We start from the raw sequence: 27,430 nt of genomic DNA, 5'->3' as shown, positions 1-27,430 counted from the left end.
TTCTCCCAGCATAAAAGTGAGAATTATGCAAACTCATCAAAAGATCATTTATTAAGGGTACTAAAAGAAAACACTTTACTTAGAAGCTGTTTATATTACAGTACATAAATAAGGTTCTGTATGAATAAGAGCATTCATTTAAAAGAATAAGGATCATTGGCTGGGAAAGGAAGATGATAAAACTCATTAGATCCCAACAAGTAAAGGGACTTCAGTATACTATATTATATAGTATTATATATATATATATATATATATATATATATATATATATATATATATATATATATATATACTGTATATATATATATATATATATATATATATATATATACTGTATATATATATATATATATATATATATACTGTATATATATATATATATATATATATATATATATATATATATATATATATATATATATATATATATATATATATATATATATATCAGAATCGGAATCAGAAAACTTTATTAATCCTGAAGGAAATTACTTATGTTACAACGTAACAACAGACAAGGGACATGTTACACTAAGAGCAAGTATAAAAGTAATAATGTAAATATAATAAAGTATAATAAATGTAAGTATCAAACTAAAGTACAGAGTGTTATACCTTAAGTTAATATTGCACATTTTGAGAACAAATAAGGTAATTCTCATGTGAAGAGCAGACAATTTATTGCACAAGAACAAGATAGAATGTTGCACATTTCAAGTACTTGAAAAAATGTACCTGGATATCCAATAAAGAAAAAGGGTAATAGCTTAAAGTGTGAGTGAGTGACTGGAAAAGGAGTTACAAAATCTGATGGCTGTGGGGAAGAAGGATTTCCTGTGACGTTCAGTGGAGCACTTGATGCTAGTCAGTCTACTGCTGAGAACACTCCTCTGTCCAACCACAACACTATGAAGTGGGTGATTAGCATTTTCAATAATAGACCGAAGCCTAGACAACTTCCTCTGATCTGTCAGTTTCCAAGCTGTCCAGTTTCTCTCCGACCACAGAGGCAGCCTTTCTGAATTAGTTTGTATAGTCTCCTGATGCCTGCCACTTTCATGCTGCTCCCCCAGCATGCCACAGCGAAGAAAATGGCATTGGCCACCATGCTGTTATAGAATATCCGCAGCATAGTGTTACTGACACTAAAAGATTTGATATACTGTATATATATATATATATATATATATATATATATATATATATATATATATACAGTGATCCCTCGCTATATCGCGCTTCGCCTTTCGCGGCTTCACTCCATCGCGGATTTTATATGTAAGCATATTTAAATATATATCGCGGATTTTTTGCTGGTTCGCGGATTTCTGCGGACAATGGGTCTTTTAATTTCTGGTACATGCTTCCTCAGTTGGTTTGCCCAGTTGATTTCATACAAGGGACACTATTGGCAGATGGCTGAGAAGCTAGATTGCTTACTTTTCTCTGTCTCTCTTGCGCTGACTTTCTCTGATCCTGACGTAGGGGGATTGAGCAGGGGGGCTGTTCGCACACCTAGACGATACGGACGCTCGTCTAAAAATGCTGAAAGATTATTCTTCACCTTGCTATCTTTTGTGCAGCTGCTTCCTGAAACGACATGCTGCATGGTGCTTCGCATACTTAAAAGCTCGAAGGGCACGTATTGATTTTTGACTGAAAAACAAACTCTGTCTCTCTCTATCTCTCTCTCTCTCTCTCTCTCCCTGCTCCTGACGGAGGGGGTATGAGCTGCCACCTTCAACAGCTTTGTGCCGCGGTGCTTCGCATACTTAAAAGCCAAACAGCCCTATTGATTTGTTTGCTAGAGATTGTTTTTTCTATCTATGTGACATTCTGTGCTCCTGACACGCACTCCTTTGAAGAGGAAGATATGTTTGCATTCTTTTAACTGTGAGACAGAACTGTCATCTCTGTCTTGTCATGGAGCACAGTTTAAACTTTTAAAAAAGAGACAAATGTTTGTTTGCAGTGTTTGAGTAACGTTCCTGTCTCTCTACAACCTCCTGTGTTTCTGCGCAAATCTGTGACCCAAGCATGACAATATAAAAATAACCATATAAACATATGGTTTCTACTTCACGGATTTTCTTATTTCGCGGGTGGCTCTGGAACGCAACCCCCACGATGGAGGAGGGATTACTGTATATATATATATATATATATATATATATATATATATATATATATATATATATATATAAATAGATATATACACATACAGTGCATCCGGAAAGTATTCACAGCGCATCACTTTTTCCACTTTTTGTTATGTTACAGCCTTATTCCAAAATGGATTAATTTCATTTTTTTCCTCAGAATTCTGCACACAACACCCCATAATGACAATGTGAAAAATGTTTACTTGAGATTTTTGCAAATTTATTAAAAATAAAAAAACTGAGAAATCACATGTACATAAGTATTCACAGCCTTTGCTCAATACTTTGTCGATGCACCTTTTGCAGCAATTACAGCCTCAAGTCTTGTTGAATATGATGCCACAAGCTTGGCACACCTATCCTTGGCCAGTTTCACCCATTCCTCTTTGAAGCACCTCTCAAGCTCCATCAGGTTGGATGGGAAGCGTCGGTGCACAGCCATTTTAAGATCTCTCCAGAGATGTTCAATCGGATTCAAGTCTGGGCTCTGGCTGGGCCACTCAAGGACATTCACAGAGTTGTCCTGAAGCCACTCCTTTGATATCTTGGCTATGTGCTTAGGGTCGTTGTCCTGCTGAAAGATGCGCTCTGGGGCAGGTTTTCATCTAGGATGTCTCTGTACATTGCTGCAGTCATCTTTCCCTTTATCCTGACTCCCAGTTCCTGCCGCTGAAAAACATCCCCACAGCATGATGCTGCCACCACCATGCTTCACTATAAGGATGGTGCCAGGTTTCCTCCAAACGTGACGCCTGGCATTCACACCAAAGAGTTCAATCTTTGTCTCATCAGACCAGAGAATTTTCTTTCTCATGGTCTGAGAGTCTTTCAGGTGCCTTTTGGCAAACTCCAGGTGGGCTGCCATGTGCCTTTTACTAAGGAGTGGCTTCCGTCTGGCCACTCTACCATACAGGCCTGATTGGTGGATTGCTGCAGAGATGGTTGTCCTTCTGGAAGGTTCTCCTCTCTCCGCAGAGGACCTCTGGAGCTCTGACAGAGTGACCATCGGGTTCTTGGTCACCTCCCTGACTAAGGCCTTTCTCCTCCGATCACTCAGTTTAGATGGTTGGCCAGCTCTAGGAAGAGTCCTGGTGGTTTCGAACTTCTTACACTTATGGATGATGGAGGCCACTGTGCTCATTGTGACCTTCAAAGCAGCAGAAATTTTTCTGTAACCTTCCCCAGATTTGTGCCTTGAGACAATCCTGTCTCGGAGGTCTACAGACAATTCCTTTGACTGTTTGGTTTGTGCTCTGACATGAACTGTCAACTGTGGGACCTTATATAGACAGATGTGTGCCTTTCCAAATCATGTCCAGTCAACTGAATTTACCACAGGTGGACTCCAATTAAGCTGCAGAAACATCTCAAGGATGATCAGGGGAAACAGGATGCACCTGAGCTCAATTTCGAGCTTCACAGCAAAGGCTGTGAATACTTATGTACATGTGCTTTCTCAATTTTTTTATTTTTAATAAATTTGCAAAAACCTCAAGTAAACTTTTTTCACGTTGTCATTATGGGGTGTTGTGTGTAGAATTCTGAGGAAAAAAATGTGATTCGCTGTGAATACTTTCCGGATGCACTGTATATATATATATATATATATATATATATATATATATATATATATATATATATATATATATATATATAATGTATGGTCCTGCATGGCTGTCCAGGGGTTCCCTGACAAGCTCGACTAAGGTAAGCACTAGCATTCTGGTGTGAGAAGGGGTGCTGCCGCTAACCATATCCTCTCATTTTTCCACAGCCCAGAGAAGACGACCATTCATATCCTGCCATAATTTCCGGAGCGAGCCCTACTCGTTGTGGTTACTTCTCCATATAAAGGGGCGACCCAGAAAGGTGACAACTGATTGCCCACCAAGACCCGATTCCATTAAGAGTTGCAAAGGGAAGAGAGAAGATTTTGAATCTGTATCTTTTCCGTTGTGCATTATGCACCCATTTTGCATTACTTCCTATTTTTCATCATTATTAAATAACGTTACTGTGGTGGTATCATTTCTTCCTGCTTCCAACTGCTTCCTTGCCGCTGGTCACAATATATATATAGCTAGGAAGCAATCAATATAAGCTCATCAGTTTCAAACTCCTGAAACATGTACTGGTGTTGTTCCTCCCTGACTGGTTGTGGGTGTCACAATACAAATAAGTTAAGCGTGTACCTAAAGAATTATATATACATTCATCACATTTATATACTACCTTTAAAAATTTTAGGAAATAAAATTTTCATTTAAAGTTTTAACATTTTGTATTACGTGGTTTGCAATGATACACCACATTTCAATATGTAGCACTGATGTGGGAGGAAATGAAGTGGGGAGGGGGTTTTATAGAAGTTCTGGTGCAATGCTAGATAAAAGTTGCAAAGGTTAAAATTATGCTCTCTTTGTTTTCATGTTTCTATAAGAAGACTGAATCAATGTCATATCCCATAAGTGCTAATTAAGTTATCTTTGAATGGCATTAAAACCAAAATAAGTCTCAAGTACCTCTGTATTTAACTTGCCAGTCTGCCAGCCACTTTACAGTGCTGACTGCCCTAATATAACAAAAACAATCTACAAAATAGAAGTGTAATGATAATTCCTACCCATTATTCCAGTTTGCAGTATATTGGCTAATTTATGCATAGAACGCAACATAACCATCCAAGTAATGCACAGTGTCAGTTTTTAAGTGAAATAGCAGCTATGGAGATCGTTTTTAGAGTACCAGGAGCAAAAGTGTAGGTACAGCAGTATTCTCCACCCTTTTTTCTGTGGAGGCACACTTTTTCTAACCCAAAAAAATCCCAAGGCACACCATGATTCTACCAACCACAAAGGCATTAAATCTGCTAAACTGTCCAAAGGAGCAGGGCAGGAAGCAGCAAAAAATATGCAGCTGCTGTTTGCAGACACAGCACTTAGTGAGCACTTTAGACGCATTTCCCAGCTGTTTCATCCCTTTGCCCACTCATACAGGCGGTCCTCTCTCTGCCTTACTCCACTGTCAGAGACAATTCATATGCCCACCTGCCTTGACTCTGTGAGTTGTTAGTGAACATACACCGAGGCAGATGGACCCCCGACACATCTCGTAGGTATTCTCTATGTGTTGTGTCTGCAAAACTACAATCACAGAGCTGCTTTTATGCCATGTTCTCCAAGTAGCCCAGTCCTCCTCAGACAGGTCTCAACCACCTGAGAAGCATGTCTCTCTCAGGTCTGGACCCAGGGGCACTACACTGTTATTTCCATGGCGCACTAGTTGAAAAACACTTGTGTAGAGTACAATTATCAAGTCATTGATGGTGATGATTGAGGATAGTATCTGCAGAGTTTTAACACGAGTTTTAATGTATAGCTGGGGACCGGGAAATCTAGACTCAACTCTTTGGCCTGCTGCACCCGCACCCACACCAGGAAAAGTGGTTTTAGAGCATGAGATAAGATGATATATTAATACAACAATGAGAGAGCTGCTCACTACTTTCTCGCAGACTTTGAAAATAGTTTAATATCTCAGTAATATGTTGTTGGAAGTCATGAGGACATCCTGCCGTTGAAACCTCTTTCAAAACTAAGCCTACCGGGACACAACTGGATAACTGAGACCGAAACCATATAAAAATAAACCAAACCATATTTCTGTTGTAGCAGAAAGTTGTCATGTTTGATGATGCTGATGTGCTGCCTTAACTATTTCTTCAATTGTATGCTTAGACATATCTGAAGATTATTGTCAAGTATAGGGTGGTTTGGTTTGTGCATCTCAGCATGTTACTGCTGCAACACTTGCTATCACAAACATGGAATTGTAACTGAAAAAAGATAACAGCCATATTATTTAAAATAGTCATTTTTGAATTGTTAAAATAATAGTCTTGCTATTTTTTTTTCCATGGCATATTTTTTAGAAATTGCTGCATTATTTAATTAATGTGGATTTGCATATTGAAAATTATGTGTAACATGTTAATAGGTTTAATTATTGTTCAACCAAATATTCAAATACTCAAGATCTAAAGGACTTTGACTACTATATGATTGTTCTTTCCTAGACATACTGATTTCTGTAATTTTCACAGAATGCAGTCTTTAGAGTTTACAGAGAGTGGTGTTATAAACAAGAAACATCCAATAAGTGGTAGTTCTGCGTGGGAAAATACTTTGTTAATGAGTGAGAGGTCAGCGAAGAAATTCCAGGGTTAACAGAAAGGTCACAAATAACGGCTCTTTACAACAGTGGGTTGCAGAAGGGCAGCTCTGAATGAATAAAGCATAGGAATTTAAAGAAGATTGGCTACAGCAGCAGAAGACCAAACCAAGCTTCACTCCCATCAGTTAAAAAGAGGAAGGTGTGGTTACAGTTCAAACAGGAGCACCAGAACTTGATGATTAAAGATTGTAAAACTGTCACATGATCTGATAAGTTTTGATTTCATGTAAGGTAGTAAGGTCAGAATTTGTAATAAGTAGCTTGCACTCAGGAAATCATCCTGCATTCTGACAAAGGTACAGGCTGATGATTGCAGAATTAATAGTGCGGGGAATGTTTTCTGGACCATGTTATCCTGCTTAATACCAACTGAACATCATTTGAAAGCCACATCATAACTGTGTGTGGTTGCTGACTATGTGCTTCTATTTATGGCCATATTTTAATATTTTTCCTTCAACATGGTGGTAATTTGATTTTATTCCAATGGCCTGCACAGTCCACAGATCTCATTTCAATAAAGAACCTTTGTAATGACATGAAACATGAAGGCTTGTGTGGTGTAAAAATGTGATGCCATCAAGCCAGCTTTCATCAAAATACTTAAAAGAATGCTTTCACCACATTATTGAATTTATTTCTCAAAAAAATCAAGTTTTTCTGGAGAAAAAAGCAAGACCTTTATATGTGTGATTAAAATGTGTGCCTTCACTGTATATTGTGAGAGTATTGTGATAAAGTCAAAATTATGATTACAAGTTTTTAACTGATTTACACATTTTGGTCATTCCTAAACACAATTAGACCGCTTTTGCAGGGATGTCTGACAGTGTATGCTGTGAACAAGGTTACTTAAAGACTTGTAACTCAGTCCAAATGAAATTAGAAACAGGTACTAGCACTGTAACATGATAAATGCCTATTGATTTTGAGCAAGATCACTTTACAAGATGTTTTTCAATTGCAGCAGAATCGGTGAAGGATTTTTTTTTTTAGCAAGATATTCCAAATGAGAAAATCATGTCCCACAAATTTTTAATAAAAAAATCACAGCTTAATATAGGGAAAGTGACAGCACCAGAGGAAGACTCCATGGTGCTCTTGGCAGTAGCACCTCAGGTACCTCCATAAACACACTGACAGACAAATCAAATACAATGTACTATAAACCATAAATAATTCAGTAAGTCAGTATTAAAGACAAACAAACTCCCAAACACACAAGCACATGGGATCTTAATCAATTTAATCACAGTAAATTCCAAGTAAAGGCTCATCTGTGTAATCAATCATAGCTGTTAATGATTTGTGAATCACACCTTCTTTCTGTTCTTTACAACACACACAAAATTTAGAAAATGGGTAAACCACTGCATAACTTTAACTTGTTTAATTTTTAAAAAAATTTCCTTGTAGCTTTGTCCATTTTTTGCCGAAAAACAGAAACAAACAAACAAAATAAGGCCTATACACCTGTCTTGTAATTATCTGTACTAAAGCAAGTTAATAAAATGTGAAGAAAATGCATGACAGTAAACAGGAGCATTAAATAGAAAAATAATTATAATTACTACAGTACTGCAGTCCAACAGAATACGGAAAAGTGCAATACATTTGTGCCATGTGTACGAAAGCAGCATAATATATTGTAACAGTGCTGACAACTTGTGAGTTGTCCTTCTAAAGACAGCAAGAAACCTAAAAGGGTTGGTGCTGGTGAATACTGATGTGTGGCTACAACATAAATCTGTAGAGATTGCAGAACAAGAAATAGAAAAATAGGCAAAGGATAAAACAGATTTCGAAAAGGAAGACCACTGCCGGATAGTGAGTTCCTTTACATTCTCTATACCAGGTCCTCCACAGTGTATGGTCTACAGAAATGTCTGGGCTTCAGTCATCATTATCAGATTCACATAACATTACCCTTTTGCTTCTATATAGTTGTGTTGCTCCCACTCCAGATTACCATAATGTTAGCCTTCCCCTCAGACTTAGCCATACTGATATTGGGTTTTTCAAGCTAATGCTAAATCTATTAATCTTTTTTTTTAAGTATAGTGTGTAATGTGGCATTTTTAGCATATCCAGTGAGATGGGGTTCTCAGCCTTTTTACGGTGGACTGCAGCTCTTGTTGTTCACAAGATAAGGTCGATGCACAATAAGAAATCAAAATATTTCCTTAAAAAGAACACCAAATGTCAGTTACACACAAACTGTTTACCTGCTGATATCAATATTAGTTTAATAAATGTTTTAAATAAAATCTTCATAAAAATGCCAATAAAGAGAAACTCAAACATGTTTTAATGTTTATTAAGAACAAAACTAACCAACAAAGCCCTTTATTTAATTAGAAATTAAAAATACCCATTACTATTTACTCGACCAGCTCTCTAAGTAAAATTCCTAACTTTTTCTTAAAACACAAAGGCTACTATAAATGAGCTGTCTGATACTGCCTAGATGAATAAATTCTTACAGTCAGGAGACACCTGAACGTGTAATTAATGACTCTAAGTTGTGCCCAAAATGTAATTTACTGTAATTTGCCATAAATATTTAACTTATATATAAATGTTTACGGGTCGAAGTGTGTGTGTCCGTTTGTCCGGCCCGGAAGTGTGAGGCGGCCCGGAAGTGCAAGGCTACAGCATGAAGCTCAAAGAGCCAGCAAGATGGCCCCAAGTTAACAAGTTGGAAGAAGAAAGAAGTACAAGGCTACAACATGAAGCTGAAAGAAAGCGACTCTGTCGCCAAAGTGAAATCGTGGACGAAAGACAAACTCACTTAGCCACTAATACACAAACGAGGTGAGCATATCTGCAAAACGAAAACTCACTTAGCTGCTGATAGACAAGGGGGGCGAGCACGTCCACAAAATGAAACCGCAGACTCTCCATTTCAATGTTTTTTGTGACTATTTCAATAGTTTCTAGGAGCCCAGGCTTTTTACAGCATGGGCTTTTACAACTAGTTTAGTATAAAAACATATTGAGTAAGGAAAGAGGGACAGGACGACAACTTACAAACAGCTATAAGTACTTCTTGTTGTGGGACAGAGGATGGGGCGGAGTCAGATGTAGACAGAGTTGGATGGCCAATTGTTACCATGTATAGAAGTTATGATATTATGTATATTTATACAATTCACTACTCTTTATTTACTCAATTCGCTAGTAAATTATGTTATTTATTTTTTCATTAACGTGCCAGGAAAATATGGTCCCCTACTCTATCAGAATGCAGGGTTAGTTCTTGTTATATAACACTCTGGCATCTGCCCCAAGTCCATGTCATGCCCATTCAAACCTGCTAACATTAGACTCAGTCCGTCTGGCATTCCCCATTGAGGTCCCGCTCAGCAGTTATGTAACAGTTGTACACTCTGCATAGAAACTCACAAATATGTACAATTTCAATTTTTTTGTATATGTGAGATTTTTGTTTGATGCAAAGCACTTTTGGGGCATCTTAAAGTATTCTAATAAATTGATTTTGCAGACACTCAAATTACAAGAGGATTACGGACCTTTACATATAATGTTCTGTTAGCCTCTGTTAAATATAACGTGTTGAGCAACGTGTTTGGGTGAGACAGGCCACAGGTTGAGAACCCATGTACTATGCTGTCATGTAATAAATTATTTTGGTTAATTGACACCACCACAGGTTGTACAGAAAGTGGATGCCTGGCAAGTCAGCACCCATGTGGGAGCTTAACTTTTTTTTATGGCATTTAATTGTTTAAGAATGCTTCAAATGCAGTGTGAGTCTGGTGTTTCATGTTCCTAGCCTACCGTGGAAACTGAAGTTCTGGACACATTTGATTTTTTAATTTATAATCTGTGGTATTTGGAACTATTCTGCTTATGCAGTGTTGCCACAAGATCCTGCTCTTTTCACTGTAAACCCCAGAAACTGCAGTGAATAACAATTCTGGAGGGGCAGCAAAGCCCACGTCACATTAGATGACTTTTCCACCAATTGTCAGTCGCAGCCTTCATTTGAATAATCTTAGCCAGTTGGATTCAGTGGCATGATCCTGTGAGAATAATCGCTTGATCCAACATACCTAATGACTGAGACCAACTAGTCTGTGATTGGTTATGATAAAATCAAACAGGTTTGATTTTCTTGTTAGATGGAGGGGAGGACTGTGTACGCAGGAGAGCTGACAACCAATGAATGCTGTTCCGGCAGTGTAATGCATAGAATATAGCGACAAGGAGTAAGGAATTCAACGTGTTTTAAACTTCACAATTAGAAGAGAAACTTTTCTTTCCGATGTCTCATGTTTTATGTACCAAAATAGAGTGGGAAAAAGAAAAAAAGGGTCAAGAATACATCTGAATGCATTGCTGCTATAAACCCTTCACACACCAGTGGCTCCATTAGGCAGCACGGGGGCTGTGGACCTCACAAACCAAAGAGAAACTTATTTGTCTGATGTGTCACATTTTACATATTATAAAAGAATGGACAAAAGAAATAAAGGGCAGAGACTGCTGCTAAACCCACTGCAGCTGAACAATGCTGGCTCTGTCAGACAGCTTGCTACTGACTGTCAGGAAAAGGGGAGAGCATGACAGTGCTGAAAGGTCAGCACACAGACAGCAAATGTGATGTGGGCTGTGAATTTTTAGTAATTGTCATTTGATGTGTTGCAGAGACGAGATCAGGGACTGTGGTTGGCAAATCTGACAGACCCCACAATAAAAAGTTGCATGTGATATTGGCTTAAGCTATGCCTGAAATACAAAACCACCAGTCAGACAACTGCATTCTTCAAAGTTGTTAAGATAATGCATCCTGTCTATTCTAGCGTTTGCTCAAGCAACAATTAAACCTAATGTCTTTGACTTTGCATGATGTATATTTTACTTTCTGACATGTATTTGGCTGTTTGAAGAAAAAAACTACTTGCATTTTCATGTACAGTATGTACACCTAATAAAGTGGAAACCAAATGTATATGCATTGTGAAGCCACCAGGGGGCATACATCCGCACTAACCCGGACACACACAGGCAGTACACAGGTTCAAACTCAACACCCAGTTTATTTACACTTTTAAAGTGTGCACAAATCACCAACACCGCAACACACAGTTCAGTCCCTTCCTTGCCACCAGTCCATCTGCCTCCACTCCTCCTCAGGCTTTGTCTTCTTCCTCCCGATTCTGGCCCTTAAATTGGAGTGAGGCGGCTCCTCCTATTCAGGTCCCAGGAGTGTTCCAGGTGGCTCATCAGTATTACCTGGAATCACTCCCAGGTGTGTTAGAGGTCCTCTATAGGGCTCTGCAGCTCCCCCTGATGGCCTCCACGGAACCCAACAGGGCTTCACCAAACTCCAGCTCATAACATGCCCTGCGGGAATCCGTGGTGCCACAGCCATCCAGGAGGGCTGCCCTCTAGTGTCCCAGGGGAGGTATTGCCTCACCAATGCCCTCTCCCCGGTCCTTCCACTCTGTTGGCATCCCAGCCAGGTAGTGGCCATGGCCACCTCTCACAGCATATTGTACATATTGTGTATGTTAACAAAACCATAAATAAGAAAGAATAAATGCAGAGATAACAGAAAACATTAAAATAAAAACAAGTAGAAATTCTATACTGCCTCTGGGCCTATGCATAGACCTTTTGAATTCCTGATGACTGTACTCAGAATCACTCACCTTCTCCTCTTGCCTCCCCTCTCTCTTTCTCTCAACCCTGACTTCAAATCGAGGCTTCAGCCCAACACACCTTTTAAACCAAGACTTGATATGCCTTTGCTAATGAGGTGGCTTTAAACTCCCTCACTGGATCACATCTGGGAGCAGCCTCATGTTTGCTCCAGGGATACAACCCTAAATTTCCCCCTGACAGTATCAAGTGTCCCTGCACTACTTGAGCTTTCTGCTGATGTTAAAGTGTTGGGTCTCTTTTATAAGGGACAGAATAGTCTCTCGAGTTTTTTTTCTGAAACCTTGTGCCTTCAACTGGCCAGGAGTGTTCATAAATACTAGTCACAGCTAAACAATAAAGAGCATGCAAATTTATATTCAACCATAGTGAAATTGTTTTTGAGTGTGTCTCAACGTATAGCTAGAATTTTTATCATGATTTAGAATTTTAGAGAAGTTATTGTCAGTTTATGACAAGATGTATGATAAATGCCATCCTGTCACAAATAATTCTATTCTTGTTTTATTTATTTTTTACTTGAGTGCAGATTATACTGTATATGCATACGCAGACCCATAACAGCAGTGAAAATCAGTAATATCTTCATGATCATGTACATTGGTCAAATAAACTTTTTTCTTTTCTGATTCAAATAATTTTATTAAAATATTCAGTCTTTACATAATGAAGTTTAACACCATAGTATGTTACAACAAAGAGCCCAAAATTGTCTACTTTAAAAACAAGAACAACCAGAAACCGCAAAACCTCTGAGATATGAAATATAAGTATGAAAGGTCAAGTATTACAAAAAAAAAAATACAGAACTACTACTTTGTGCAATATTTGCTGTCTGTTTCTCAAGGCAAATATAGCCTAACAAGAAAAAAAGATTGGACTTTTTGGACTAGAATAAACTTAAAAAAATAGAAATTTTAGATTTTGTCGATATAAACCCTAAAAATCATCTGTCAAACTTTTTTCATCATGACATAGGATCTTGTAGCTAACATTTAAATGAAAAACAAACAGATCAAAACAATTTGCTTTTGAAAAAATGAAAAATGGGGTGGTTGTTCAAATATAGATGGCAGTTAAAAATGGTGCAGAATTTTCTATATACACTATTGGCATTTTCTGTGTACATTAAAAACATACAGTAATGTTGGCTGTGATGGACACACTTTGAACCTGAGTTCAATGAACTTTCTGATCATTTAAAAATTCTCCAAGCTAGAATTTCAAACAGGGTAATACAGTGGAACCTCCGTAAGCGAGCATAATTCATTCCGGAAACATGCTTGTAGTCCAAAGCACTCGTATATCAAAGTGAATTTCCCCATATAAAATAATGGAAACTCAAATGATTTGTTCCACAACCCAAAACTATTCATATAAAAATGATTAAAACAAAATATAAAGTAAAAATACATAAAACAAATTAACCTGCACTTTACCTTTGAAAAGAATCATGGCTGGTGTGAGTGAGTTTCTAAACTCTCGTGGGATTGCACCCAACGGGACGACACGCGGAAGAGCGTCCCAAAGCAATCACAGTCTCCCAGCACTGTAGCAGTTCGCCGTAAAAGCGAATCCGAAAAGATCGCGGACATGCCATATGCGCCTGCCATCGATGGGTGATACAAGGAACAAGGAACATTATAAATGTGCAGGGCCCTGCCTGACTGCTGTGTCTGTGTATAAATAACCGCGCTGTTGCTGTTTCAAGCTGAATAAAGCTGGTGTTGCTAAAGTACTGAGACTCAGCTTCATGTTTTAGGGTGCAAGACGGGGACTCGCACGTCACAGCACACACACATACACACATACGTGCGAGCGAGTGAGCACACAGACATACACACACACGCGCGCACACACAGTCACAATGCTTATGCTGTAGTAAACAGTATACGCTCGTACGGATGTTGACTGTATGAGTGAGGCACGCCGACTCTGACGGAGAATAGGAGACGATTGCCCACAATCCCGCAGCGAGAGAGAGAGAAGAACAATCAGCTCAGTTGTGATCACATGACACTCAGCAGACAAAGCGTATACATACTACTCGTACTGCAAGACCTTGCTCTTTTATCAAGTCAAAATTTATTAAAACTTTTTGCTCGTCTTGCAAAACACTCGTAAACCAAGATACTCGCAAACTGAGGTTCCACTGTAAAGTATTTTTGCTTGCTACATTGACTTTGAACAAAAATATTGAAAGACTGTGCATTACATTTAAACTTAAGACGCCAAACATTTTTTAGGTTTTGCCATTTTCCTCAATATCCAACTTGAGATTTTTCTAAATAACAAATTACCAATTGAATCCATATGAAAAGTTTGTCACATGTGATCAAATTAGGAAACCTATCTTAACATATTTCAAGTAGATTTTACATTCTTGGACTAACACCTTAATTATTAAAAATCCTTCTCTTTTAACAATTCAAAATAATATTAATTAGAAGTTATTATGAGTCTGATTTAACTGATAATTAAATGTTGAGTGCCTAACATCATACATTTTCCTCAATAACTCTGCTGTATTTATTATTATATATTACTGTATATGCCAATTAGTAAAAAGTCCTACTTCATAATTAATGAAATTATGCAGAATACCCTCCATTATTAATAATTCCATTTAATCCAGTTCACAGAATAAGTGAATTTTTATCTCCCTGCAACAGCTAGTGCAAGACAGCAACAAACCCTCGTTGAGTACTGGTTGATGGAAGGGTACTATTCCAATTTAGAGTTTTCAGTTAACCTAACACATGTTTTTGGGATGTGAAAAACTGGTACAAACTTCATACAGAGAGTAACTGAGTTGACAGTCAAAACGAGGATTTGGGCACAATGATGCACTAATGACTGTTCCACCATGCTAACTCTATATCAAAAAAGAAGGTTATCTAAAAATTAAACGAAGAACTCAACCAAAGGAAACATGACCATTAAAAAATGCAATGTTCTAATTTCTAAGTGATTATCAATTCTCCTAGTAATGTGTCAAAAACTAATAAGTGGTTTAGTTTACCTGCAATCTACAGGTAAGCCTTGAGGTATGAATGAGTTTCGATCCTGCAGACTTTTATAACTAAACGCTGTATGTAAGTTGGAACTTGAGCTGAAAGTGTCCGTTAATAGGAAAATTGGCAAGATGTATAATGCTCTATTATTTATTTCACAGATAAATATTTCAAACTTATTAATAAAATGACGTGAAGCAATTTTACTGTACTCTAAATCACAAAACACAAAGGATTTAAACTAATTAAAGAAAAACTGAACCATGGCTGTATACGATATGTTAATTTTATGCTTAAGCATTCTATAGTTTTTAATAATGATACAGTACCTCATGGAGTTGGAAGAGGCATAATGACAGCATGAAAACACACCACTGACTGACAATTGTCCCTTCCCTCACCCAGCAGCTATACTCACTAAGATGACACTGCTGAGACATACTTGGGACTCAGGAAACTACAAGTAGCAGGATCAACAATTCACTTAAAAGGATAGCTGTTAATTGAGAAGTGATGGAGCTTATTGTCTGGCTGAGGATGCTGCCAGTTACAATCAGTGACATGTGAAAAAAAGCAGAGTGACTGAAAATTGTGACAAGGTATGTATCATGCTCTGCTGATCCTCATAATTAATAACAAGATACTCTGAATTAAAAACTAGTTTGTATCTTCATTAAGTCAGTCAGTCAGTCATCATTCAACCTGCTATATCCTAACACAGGAGTCTGCTGGAGCCAATCCCAGCCAACACAGGGCACAAGGCAGGAACAAACCCCGGGCAGGGCACCAGACCACCGCAGGGCACACACACACACACACCCTCACACCAAGCACACACTAGGGACAATTTAGGATCGCCAATGCACCTAACCTGCATGTCTTTGGACTGTGGGAGGAAACTGGAGTACCCGGAGGAAACCCATGCAGACACGGGGAGAACATGCAAACTCTACGCAGGGAGGACCCGCGAAGCGAACCCAGGTCTCCTTACTGCGAGGCAGCAGCGGTACCACTGTGCCACGGTGCTGCCCTCTTCATTCAGTAAAAATATAATTTTAAAGATTAAATCATTAGGGGTTTTATGTGCTCCTTCGTACAGTATACAGTATGTGGAATTGTTGTAAATTATGACCGCCAAAACATGAGACCTGACTGTATACTTTTGTGTGTATTGCATGATGCTAATCGATTTATTTTTCAAAATTGTATTTTGTGTTTATGTCACAATTCTTTTCTTATCCTATTTTTGTAATTATTGTAAAACATACTGGGCTTATCTGTCAAGGTTCACTTAATAAGAATAAATTGAAAGGAACTGAATATGTTATATAATAATAAACAAAAAAAAGTATAGATTCTGAAATCCTGAAACAATTAAAACATTAAATCTATTCTTTAGTGTAAAACACAGGATTTAGAGAAGCAGTGAACTCTACATATCTATTCGAGCTGCTTTTATATAATACTAACTACAGCAATGCCAAAACAGTAAGCAGTGATTAAGCTGTATTGTTTTCATCTGAAGAGCTCAGTGGTGCAGCAAAATGTCCACCTTACAGTACTTAGAGCGGATCCGATTCCTGGCTGGAATGTCCCCTTTGTGTTAGTTTCATTTTTTACATGTGTTTGGGTGTGTGTTAAAATGGGTGTCTGGTTTCAAACTGCCCCAGTGTGAAACCGTATGAGTTATTAAATCTGGTCTATTTCAAACTGGTTGTCCAGTCACCATTTGGTTCCTGCCTTGTGTTCATTGTGACTTTAGTAAGGTCTAATTTCCCACCACAAAAAAAAAAAAAAACTAAAGGCAGAACAAAGATGAATACCAAAAACATTCATTTTCTCATTACTTAAAGCACTCAGCAATTGCAGGTTAAGGGCCTTGCTTAAGGGCCCAACAGAGCAGAGTCCCTTTTGGCATTTAAGGGATTTGAACCGGCAACCTTCCGATTGCCAGTGCAGATCCCTAGCCTCAGAGCCACCACGGAGAATGTCCTTTTCCTCGATATACTGTAAATGCATATTCTAAAATTTTATTATTGAAATCTTGCTATATTTTAAAAGTGTTTTGAACAGATTCTGTAAGCAAGAATTTAATTTTTTTCCAATTTCAAATAGTACAAGAACCCAATGACTTATAACAGGTGGGCTGAATTCTTCCAGTTTAGCAGGATTATGTCTATGTACTAGTAGTGTGGTAAAGGCAAATACAAATCATTTTTCCTTCTCTACTTTAAGCCCATCTGGGAGTTCACCAAAAACAGTTGTTAATGAGTTAGGAGTGATTGTGACACCTGTCTGATAGACATTCAAAGATTTTTGTCTCAAATAACTTTGTTATCCTTTTTGTTATTTCAAATTATTCATTGCATTGTTTTATGGAACCTTTCCTTTATCTATATGTGTTTTTGTTATTTGCCTCTAAACTGACCCCATTAGAATGAGTTAATGTGCACTGTGGTGAACTAGCATCCCCGCTAGATGTGTTGCTGCCTTGCTCTGTATCCTGCTGGCATATTCTACACTCCTATATCCAGGAACTAGATTAAGACAAACTGAAAATGAATGGATAGACAAATGTCTAACTTCTTGACTGGCACTACCCTAGAATGAAAAAGTTGCAAATATTACCTAAATATCCAGTCATCATTTGTATGTGCATTTATTTGGTCATGTTAAAATGGAAAAAAAAAAACTAAAAATAAATTAATTAAAGTAAAGCAGAAGAAAAATGATTAAAAAATTAAAGACATTCCACTATAGAGAGACCACACATATTTATAACCTGTAAGGTAATATATATTATATTTGTGTAGTCATTACTCAAAAGGCAGAGCACTAAAGCATAGAATCTAATTAAACATACAATTAAAGAGAAGGTAACAATTAGCCTCAGAATAAGAACTGAGGTAGTGGAAGCTGAAGAGCTTGAGAATTTCTATGATAAAAAAGATTTAACTTTGAACCAAAACATGTTCTTATATTTTGTATATGTATCACACAGTTAATTATGACATGCCAAAATGAATTCCTTAATGTTTGCCTATCTTTAATGACCTTAATATCCGAAAAAAAATGTTTTCACTAAAAGTCAGAGGGATATATTTTCTTAATACTAATGCACTTACCTTTGCTAATATTAGCTGCTGAACAGCTGGTAGTAGGAGAAATGCTCCGGTCATATAAAAAAAAACAACTGGCTCCACAGTAATGATTTTTCTCAGTCTCTGAAAGGCTTGGCACATTTTCCTGATATAAAGTGAATTGAAAGGAGACATAAAAAAAGCTACATGAAGTACGGACAGCAATGAACTTTCTCCCGTTACAGTAAGCCTGAGAGCTTTAGTTAGTCATGAGGTCCTTACAGTTTAACCAATGAACTTCCAAGTATTTATTTCTTCTAGACTATTTTTTATGTACAGAATTAACAGGAAGCATGTTTTTTCCACTTATGTAAGATAACACACTTCCTTTGTTTGCATGGATTGCGAAATCTAAAGCTGTTAATGTCTATGAGAGTCATTATCCACCTGATCTAGTAAAACATTAACAGGAGCATATGAAAGTAATGCAAAACATAATCATTTTCACCTGATGTCTTGTGTTAAAATGTTTTGCACATCTCGGTAGTTTACATATTTGCTTCATGGTAATAGATAGCAATACCACTTTATCCTTTTATTGTTATAGTGATAAAAAGACAAGTGAATGTATATTTAGATAACTGCAGTTAGTCCAAACAAAAATCCTAGCCCTGAAGATATATACATTCTCTATTTTACTATATATTAACACAAGATGTTGAAATTATTTTTAATATGACGCTACTGTTTAATTTTAAACATAGGCTATAACATTGAAAAGAAAAAATCTATTCTACAGGCATTTAAACTATAACAAAATAAACTTTGTTAAAATCTAGGTTTGCAGTCTCCTGTAAAACATGTAATAAAGTTAAATATTTTCTTTCTTAACCTAATTCATGTACAGCTTCCCCCAGTTTTCACTCATTTCATCCCAGGTTACTTCAGTTGCTGATTGTATTAGTTTTTCATAATCAGATAATAAGTTTTATTTTAGGTTAAACATCTGAATCATTTAATTCTGTTGATGAAATGAAGAGTATTGAACTAGACCACCATTAAGCTTTAACAGTAATTACAAATTTTAAATTTCAGAACTGTTGTATGATATAATATATATTAGGAATACACTAACTTGGTACAGCTGTGACCAAAAAGAAATGTTTTCCCTTCTCTGTAAGATATTTGCAAACTTTTACCCAGTGGTGAAGTGACCGCATCCATTGATGTGTTATTTCTGCATTCTTGACACCTATTCACCACACATTCATTTTACTGGAATAAAATAAGCCACAAGGCATAGCTGATGGGCTTCCCTTAGGGTGGCAGCTGAACACAGCAAACCATTCCCCTTATCTTGCTAAGTCCAATTAATTTTCACCTTTGTATAATTTGTGCTCATATAAGATGACACTGCCTGCTGCACCAACAAGACTATCTCCAGAGTCAGGGAGAACTTTTCTCTTTTACTGTTTTCAATAAAAAAGTGATAGTTACTGTGCTTTTTATATCTCATCATCAAGCAAACCTGTAAATGGCTTACTTATGTGCCCTAAATGTATTAGTCCATAGTAAAGCTTTGGACATTCTGCTTTTGAAAACCTTATACAGTATTATATAACCATGGAGAGTTTCACATCCTACTGACATTATTTTAAGAAGAGCCATATTGCCTTGTTTGTTGTTCAGGATAAAAACAATATACCATATCTGATATATCCTCAATGCACACTGCATACTACTTCTCCTGTGAAAGGTGCTTTATAAATATTTTTTTACTTACTTATCTCGCTATTATAATAAAAAAATCCTGGGATGAGACAAGACTTTTTAGCCTGGGACGAGACGTGACTTTTTCACGTCCCGCGAATCGAGACATTGTCCAAAGAGATTTAACCATACCCGGGGCCGGAAATAAAAGACAAAGAGTAGATGACAAAGTAGACTGTTGTAAATAATTCATACACGTTGGTGCAATACACATGCAAAGCAGTTAGAGACAATGAAAGTACTAAAATTCTAAAGTCTCAAAAAATGATAGTAAAGATCGCATTAGCGCAAACAAACTGAAATTATTACTCTCTGAAATAACAGAACAATGAAAAGAGATTGAATGTATTGTTCAGATTTAAACTTTAAGTCGGAGACTTCTAGATCGTCTAATTCATGTTGCCATCAGGGAAAAGTACTGTTTCTTCCCAATGAAGAGGCGTATCTGCGAGAATTAGAAAAGTCCTAACATGACTGGTGAAGGATTGTGTAATCATATCACTTGAATTCAAGCAGTTTCTAGATAATAAATGTAAGTAGTTTGTAGTCACACTTAAAAACTCCATGATACCCACACATCATGGGCTACCAAGTTCAATCTTGAAGTGCTCCTGTGGCTGCAGGTTTTTGTTTCAGCTCCCAATTCAAGTGGTTTGTTGTGTGGTGGTTGCGTCAACAAGCTTATGCTCCCAGCCTCCTCCTCCTCCTCCAATTGCTTAATATTTTAAATACGTTATCTACTGTAATTTTATACTTTGGTAGTGTTTTTATTCTGCCATGTCAGGATATAATTCAAAGTGATTTGTGGCGCAGAGTAGATTAATACAGAGTTTTCTCCCAGTGCCATGGTGTGGTGTGGCAGGCATGCCACCCCTATAACTTACTAGGTGCAAAACGTCCTTCTGCCAATAGACAGTGGCAGTGAGACAGTGCTGAATCAAGTACATTCTGTCCACTGGCTCAAGAGGATTATAGGGCGATCAGGAGTCTGAATTACCAGCAAATAATTTGCTTACTTTTGTCAGTCTTTTTTCCATTTGTGCTGCCTTCTTTGTGGTGTCTGAAAATGTCTTTGATGGCAATTTAGGTGTAGATTTCCATCTCCCATAGGACCACTGTGCCTGTATTCCAGTTGTTACCAATATTCAAAAACAGAGCTCCACTGATGGTAATAGGTACCTGTTTCTTTTTTCACATATATGGTGTTTTGTGCTGATGGTACTGATCTGAATATGAATATTACACCCTGCCCTGTTTCATCCCATAGCACAATCCCATAGAGGACATCACAAAAATGGGGGGAGGGAGCTGCAATGAAAAAATTCTGAGACCAGTGATCATCTAATTTAATTCACCTTTGTACAGCACCTTTAAGAGACTTAAAACTGCCTGAAGTCAACAGTAACTTAGTTTATACATAATTTTATGAGGGTCTCCTCAATTTTTATTTTTCAATCTTTGTAGTTTTAATTTTCCTTTAGTATTTTCCAGACAATATGAGGTCAAAATTTATATGAAAGTGTGCTCTATAAAAACATATTGTTGTTTTTTAAAAGTACAGTGATCCCTCGCTATATCGCGCTTCGCCTTTTGCGGCTTCACTCTATCGCGGATTTTATATGTAAGCATATTTAAATATATATCGCGGATTTTTTGCTGGTTCGTGGATTTCTGAGGACAATGGGTCTTTTAATTTCTGGTACATGCTTCCTCAGTTGGTTTGCCCAGTTGATTTCATACAAGGGACGCTATTGGCAGATGGCTGAGAAGCTACCCAACTTACCTTTCTCTGTCTCTCTTGCGCTGACTTTCTCTGATCCTGACGTAGGGGGTGTGAGCAGGGGGGCTGTTCGCACACCTAGACGATACGGACGCTCGTCTAAAAATGCTGAAAGATTATCTTCACATTGCTACCTTCTGTGTGCAGCTGCTTCGTGAAGCGACATGCTGCACGGTGCTTCGCATACTTAAAAGCTCAAAGGGCACGTATTGATTTTTCAGTTTGTTTTTCTCTCTCTCTCTCTCTCTCTCTCTCCCTGCTCCTGACGGAGGGGGTGTGAGCTGCCGCCTTCAACAGCTTTGTACCGGCGGTGCTTCGCATACTTAAAAGCCAAACAGCCCTATTGATTTTTGACTGCTTGCTTTGTTCTCTCTCTCTCTCTCTCTCTCTCTTGACGCGCACTCCTTTGAAAAGGAAGATATGTTTGCATTCTTTTAATTGTGAGACAGAACTGTCATCTCTGTCTTGTCATGGAGCACAGTTTAAACTTTTGAAAAAGAGACAAATGTTTGTTTGCAGTGTTTGAATAACGTTCCTGTCTCTCTACAACCTCCTGTGTTTCTGCGCAAATCTGTGACCCAAGCATGACAATATAAAAATAACCATATAAACATATGGTTTCTACTTCGCGGATTTCCTAATTTCGCGGGTGGCTCTGGAACGCAACCCCCGCGATGGAGGAGGGATTACTGTACAATGTAAGCGTCTGCAAGATTCTGATACTGTAACTTATTCACAGCATGAGCTACATCATTCATCATGATTCACCTACTTTATGCCTGCAACTGCCTTTTCTCAGCAATATGTGATAAATATTGTTACGTACTGTAAAAAACTGACCTCGTGTCTGATACTCTCCTGAAAAGCTAAAAATGACATTAAAATGGAATGCTCATGGTCAGCAGTTCCATTGAAAGCCTACTTTTAAATTAAAAAGTGTTTAAAGGGACACTTGTGTGCAGTAGCTATTTCACCATTGACAAACATCTCTGTTTTCACTCATGTTTCCACCTACGTAACATTAATCATTTTCGCCCCTCCCTCACTCCCCACACCACTGCTATCCTTGTTCATAGCCTTGTCACTTTTCATCTGGATTATTGCAATTCCCTTTTCTTCAGTCTTTCTCGCAAATCTCTTTATAAAAGATAACTGGTCCAGAATTCAGTTGCCCACATCATTACTAGAACCCCCTCTATTCACCATATCACTCCCGTCTTGCAGCAGCTTCACTGGCGTCCAGTTAAGTTCCGCATTGAATTCAAAATTTTTCTGTTAACTTTTAAGGCTATCCACAACCTTGCCCCACCATATCTGTCCAACCTCCTCCATGTTGCCATTCCCTCCCGCACCCTTAGATCCTCTTCCTCCATACACTTGACTGGCCCCTTCGCCCGTCTTACCACCATGGGGAGCAAAGCATTCAGTTGCTCTGCTCTCCAGCTCTGGAACTCATTACCTTCCGAGCTTAGAAACACTGATTCATTCTCACTTTTCAAATGTAAACTTAAAACTCATTTTTTTAAGACTGCTTTTTCTCTTTGACTACAATTGCTCTGTCTGATTTTAAATTTTGTATTTTTAGTTTTGTTTATAACATGTGTTTTATCTATTGCTCGGTGTCCTTGAGTCTTTAGAAAGGCACCTACGAATAAATAAGATGTATTATTATTACTATTAAATCAGGTGACTGGATTGGCCATTCAAGAATTCTCCATTTTTTTAGCTTTGGGAAACTCCTGTGTTGCCTAAGCAATATGTTTAGACTCATCATCTTTTTGTAGGATGAAGAGCTTGCCAATGATTTTGGAGGCATTTACTGGAATGTGAGCAGATAGGATGTTTCTATACACCACAGAATTCACTGTATAACTGCTGTCAGCAGTTACATTATCAATGAAGATAAATGTGCCAATACTTGTACCAGCCATACATTCCCAAGTTACAACATCCCCATCATCATGTTAAACAGATTAGGTGGTATGTTTTGGATCTTGGGCAGTTCCTTTTTGTCTCCACACTTTACTCTTGCCATTACCCTAATACAGGTTCTTCTTTACTGTATCTCATCTCTCCACAAGGTGTTTTTCCAGAATTCTGCAGGCTATTTTATGTACTTTTTTGCAAACTATAATCTGGCCATTCTGTTTTTGGTTAACTAGTGGTTTGCATGTTGCAGTGTGGCCTCTGTATTTCTGCTCATGAAGTCTTCTACAGATAATAGTCTCTGACACATAAACACCCGCCTCCTGGAGACTGTTTCTGATCTGTCGGAGAGGCATTTGGAGGGTTTTTTTTACCATAGTGAAGATTCTTCTGTCATCAGTAGTGGTGGTCTTTCTTGGCCTACCAGTCTTTTATTGATTACTGAGCACACCGGTGAGCTCTTTATCTTAATGATATTCCAGACAACTGATTTAGGTGACCCTAAGGTTTTACAGACGTCTGTAATGGTTTTATTCTTGTCTTTCAGGATCAATAATGGCTTCTTTGACTTTCATTGCCACAGCTCTTGTGCTTATGTTGAACAATGGCAACTACAGACTCCGAAGGATAGAAACAAGCCAAGGTATCTTATGCTTGCATAACTGATGTACTGAAACACAGCTGAGTAATAACAAATACCCATGACGCCTGCTGTCCCAAATGTTATGGTGCCCTGAAATGGGGGGTTGGACTATGTACAAAAGTGTAATTTCTACATGGCGTGACCAAAATGTATGCAAATACCCTTAAATTAAAGACTGCAATGTGCACTTTAATCATGATTTGTAACTTTAAACTGTGGGGTAGAGGGGTAAATAAAAAAATATGTCTATGTCCTAAACATTATGGAGGGAACTGTGTTGTCTGTGAGTAACCATGAAGCATTTGAGAGTTTAAAAAGCATGATGTTTGGAGTAAGAAAAAATGATAAAGATCAATAAAGTGATGGAGAAAGTTTTGTTCAAAATGAAAAACAAATGAAGAGCAAAACACCAAAGTTCATGTAACATTTCTTATCGGATGCTGGAATTTCAATGACAATTGAAACCCTCAGATGACACCTGAGACAAGATAGCTTTAGAACATAGATGCACCTTGGGAAAGTTGAGAAAAATAGTAAGTACCAGTATAAAAGTTGAGTATTCCTGAGCCAAAATTTAAAAATCCGAAAAGCTCCAATATCCCAAACTCTTTGAGTTCCAACATAATGGTGCAAGTGGAAGATTCCACACCTGACCTCACTTGCTCATGTGGGGTTCAGACCAGTATTCTCCCTATTTTTTTTTTTTTTTTACAGATCAGTGGGTGTAAACAAAACATGGGCTGATACTTACTATTTACGACCAATTTCTTTAATTCCCCTTTGAATTTCAGTGGTGTATTAACACACAAATGATGTGTTTGTCCCTGATGGACTGCATTACAGAGGGCGAAAGGTGCGATAACAGCTATGAAGAACTTACAAACTACTGTGTGGGAGGGGGAGTGAGTGGCACAAATCAAAAATGCTGTACAGTGCAGATTAAAGGGAACATAAACTCTGACGCTCTGGTAGACCCAGTTTGTAATCAACCATCATCACCGCCAGACCTATGTGCTTTACTCAGTGTGTTTTTTGCTTATTTTATGTGCACAGTTGCTTTTTAATAAACACAGAGCATCGCAAAGATTGAAAGCCTGCTGTTGTTTGTTGTTGCTGATTCATGTATTCTGCTGATGCTACTTGTGCACAGACTTTGTTACCTTAAGGCTATGAGTACAATGTGTTAATGAAACACAAATAAATGTCATATTCAGACTTGTGCCCCATTCCCATGATATCACATCATGTATATGCAAATATTCCAAAATTTGAAATATCTAAAATCTGAAATACTGCTGGTCCTAAGCATTTTGAATTAGGAATGTTCAACCTGTGTGTTCTACATTTGCTTTTTCTTTATACACACTGTATTGTTTAGTATTAAAACAGAGTTATTATTTCAGTGCTACTTAAATGTGACAAAAGAACTGGACAAGAGATTGTGGATATAAGTAAAAATATATTCAGTATATTAAACAAATGGAAGATTTCTCCAACTCTACTCTAGCTATTCTACTGATCTTTTTGATGTAATAATGTGCATCTTATTTTCTTTTTCTCACTTTCTAAAATTAATTCAATTATTTGTTGGTTTTAGGATGTACCAGATGATAAGAGAAAAAACAAAGGACTACAAATCCGGTAAACACAGTCATGGATTAAACAAAAAGAAATGTTTGTAAATATATTGTAATCTTAGAAAGTTAATGCTTTAAGTTAAACTCATATTAGTATTTACTTAATTTGAATAGAATATATTTTTCTTTTATAGTCATAGACAATGATATAGCCTTTTACCCCCTGTAAGTTAATAGAACTTTCTTGTTATAACTAAGATACGGTGCATTAACACTAGAATTACAAGAGCCTACGAAAAAATTTGTAGATCTGGCCCACCTTAAATCCGTTTGCACCTCTCCCTCAGCGTCTTTTGTCCTGTAAATGTGCCGATTAAGACAAACAGCAACCAGCCTGCTATTCCATCCCCCACCGCCGCAGACCGTGCACAGACTTCTCCCAGCTCATGCCTTGATTGATTATCTGGGAGTGAAGTGCTGGAGTTTTAGAATGGAAATAATAGATCGTTATTTGGAACACATGCATTTCATGTGTGTTCCGTTTCTCTAATAATCTGTGTAAAAACATTGTTAAAACAAATGTTTGTCACATTTTAGTAGTAACTGACAAAATGTTGGCATAAACTATAAGATTTAAGGTAAGATTTACTGACTTGTAATTAAGAGTTCCCAGTTCGAATAATTCTAACCCTAATTTGCAGAACTTGGAGTTGAGGCGCACTCTGATCAGCCCTTCACTTACTGGTTCCCACTCCAGCAGGGTTTTAGCTTTCTCTTTGGAGATTATGATGGCTACTCCATGTGTATGGGCGCTTACATGGCCTGAGTGGAGAATGATGGATCCATTTTCTAGAGCTTGGCGTTTGGAGCCCTTCCAGTGACTTTCACTAATCCCGAGGATGTCCAGGTGGTATCTCTTCATTTCATTTAGGACTTGTGCTGTCTTGGAAGTCTCGAACATGTTTCGGACATTCTATGCTCCCAGGTGGATCTTGGTCTTTGGCCCAAGCAGTCCCCCCATTGCACCCCAGACTTCCTTTCGGCTTTCATCAGGGGTGGTCATACTGCCATACTGACAGAGAACTGTTATGGGCCTGCTGTTGATGGATTTGCTCATTGTAGTTTCTGTAACGGTAACTATTTTACGCCCAACCCCCAACCTGGAGGACCAGTGTGCTGTGTTTTGTCTGGCTACTCGCCTAAGACCAATCTGGTAAGGTTGGACCTACTAGGAGCCAAGGCTCCTCCCAGCATAGCTCTTAGGGTCTTTGAAGCACGCAAGCCTCTCCACCACGACAAGGTTACAGCACAAGGAGAACTAAGTAACAGTGCCAGCATAAATTCACAACCGATCTGACGCTGTTCGTTTTCAAATAATATTGCATTAGTGCGATGATGTTTTCTGGTTGGTACTATTCAGGTCATAAAATGATTTCTTCAAAATGTCACATATATTGTCTCTCTTTCAGGTGTGTAATAGAAACCACAGTATAGAGAGAAGTGTGCGCATTGCAACAGGTACACACGTCGTAAATTTAGGAAGGACGGGTCCTT

At 37.8% G+C, this 27,430-nt stretch overlaps 1 protein-coding gene across 3 annotated transcripts in view; it reads right to left on the bottom strand.

Annotated features, from left to right (window-relative positions):
• The window catches only part of zgc:174356 (uncharacterized protein LOC100137120 homolog), a 264,663-nt gene extending 246,103 nt beyond the window's left edge, over positions 1-18,560 (bottom strand). For 2 of the 3 annotated variants that reach the window (XM_028797260.2, XM_028797262.1), the window contains exon 1: positions 18,226-18,556. In XM_028797260.2, the coding sequence (XP_028653093.1) occupies positions 18,226-18,375 (150 nt within the window). In that variant the 5' untranslated portion in view covers positions 18,376-18,556. Of the gene's footprint in view, positions 1-18,225 lie in introns of all 3 variants that reach the window. The other variant, XM_028797261.2, reaches the window with a different exon arrangement.
• Between the last annotated feature and the right edge of the window lie 8,870 nt (positions 18,561-27,430).

Source organism: Erpetoichthys calabaricus, chromosome 3 (genome assembly GCF_900747795.2).
Source record: "Erpetoichthys calabaricus chromosome 3, fErpCal1.3, whole genome shotgun sequence".
In the NCBI taxonomy this organism is placed as follows: Eukaryota; Metazoa; Chordata; class Cladistia; order Polypteriformes; family Polypteridae; genus Erpetoichthys; species Erpetoichthys calabaricus.
This window is presented reverse-complemented; position numbering and strand designations above follow the sequence as displayed.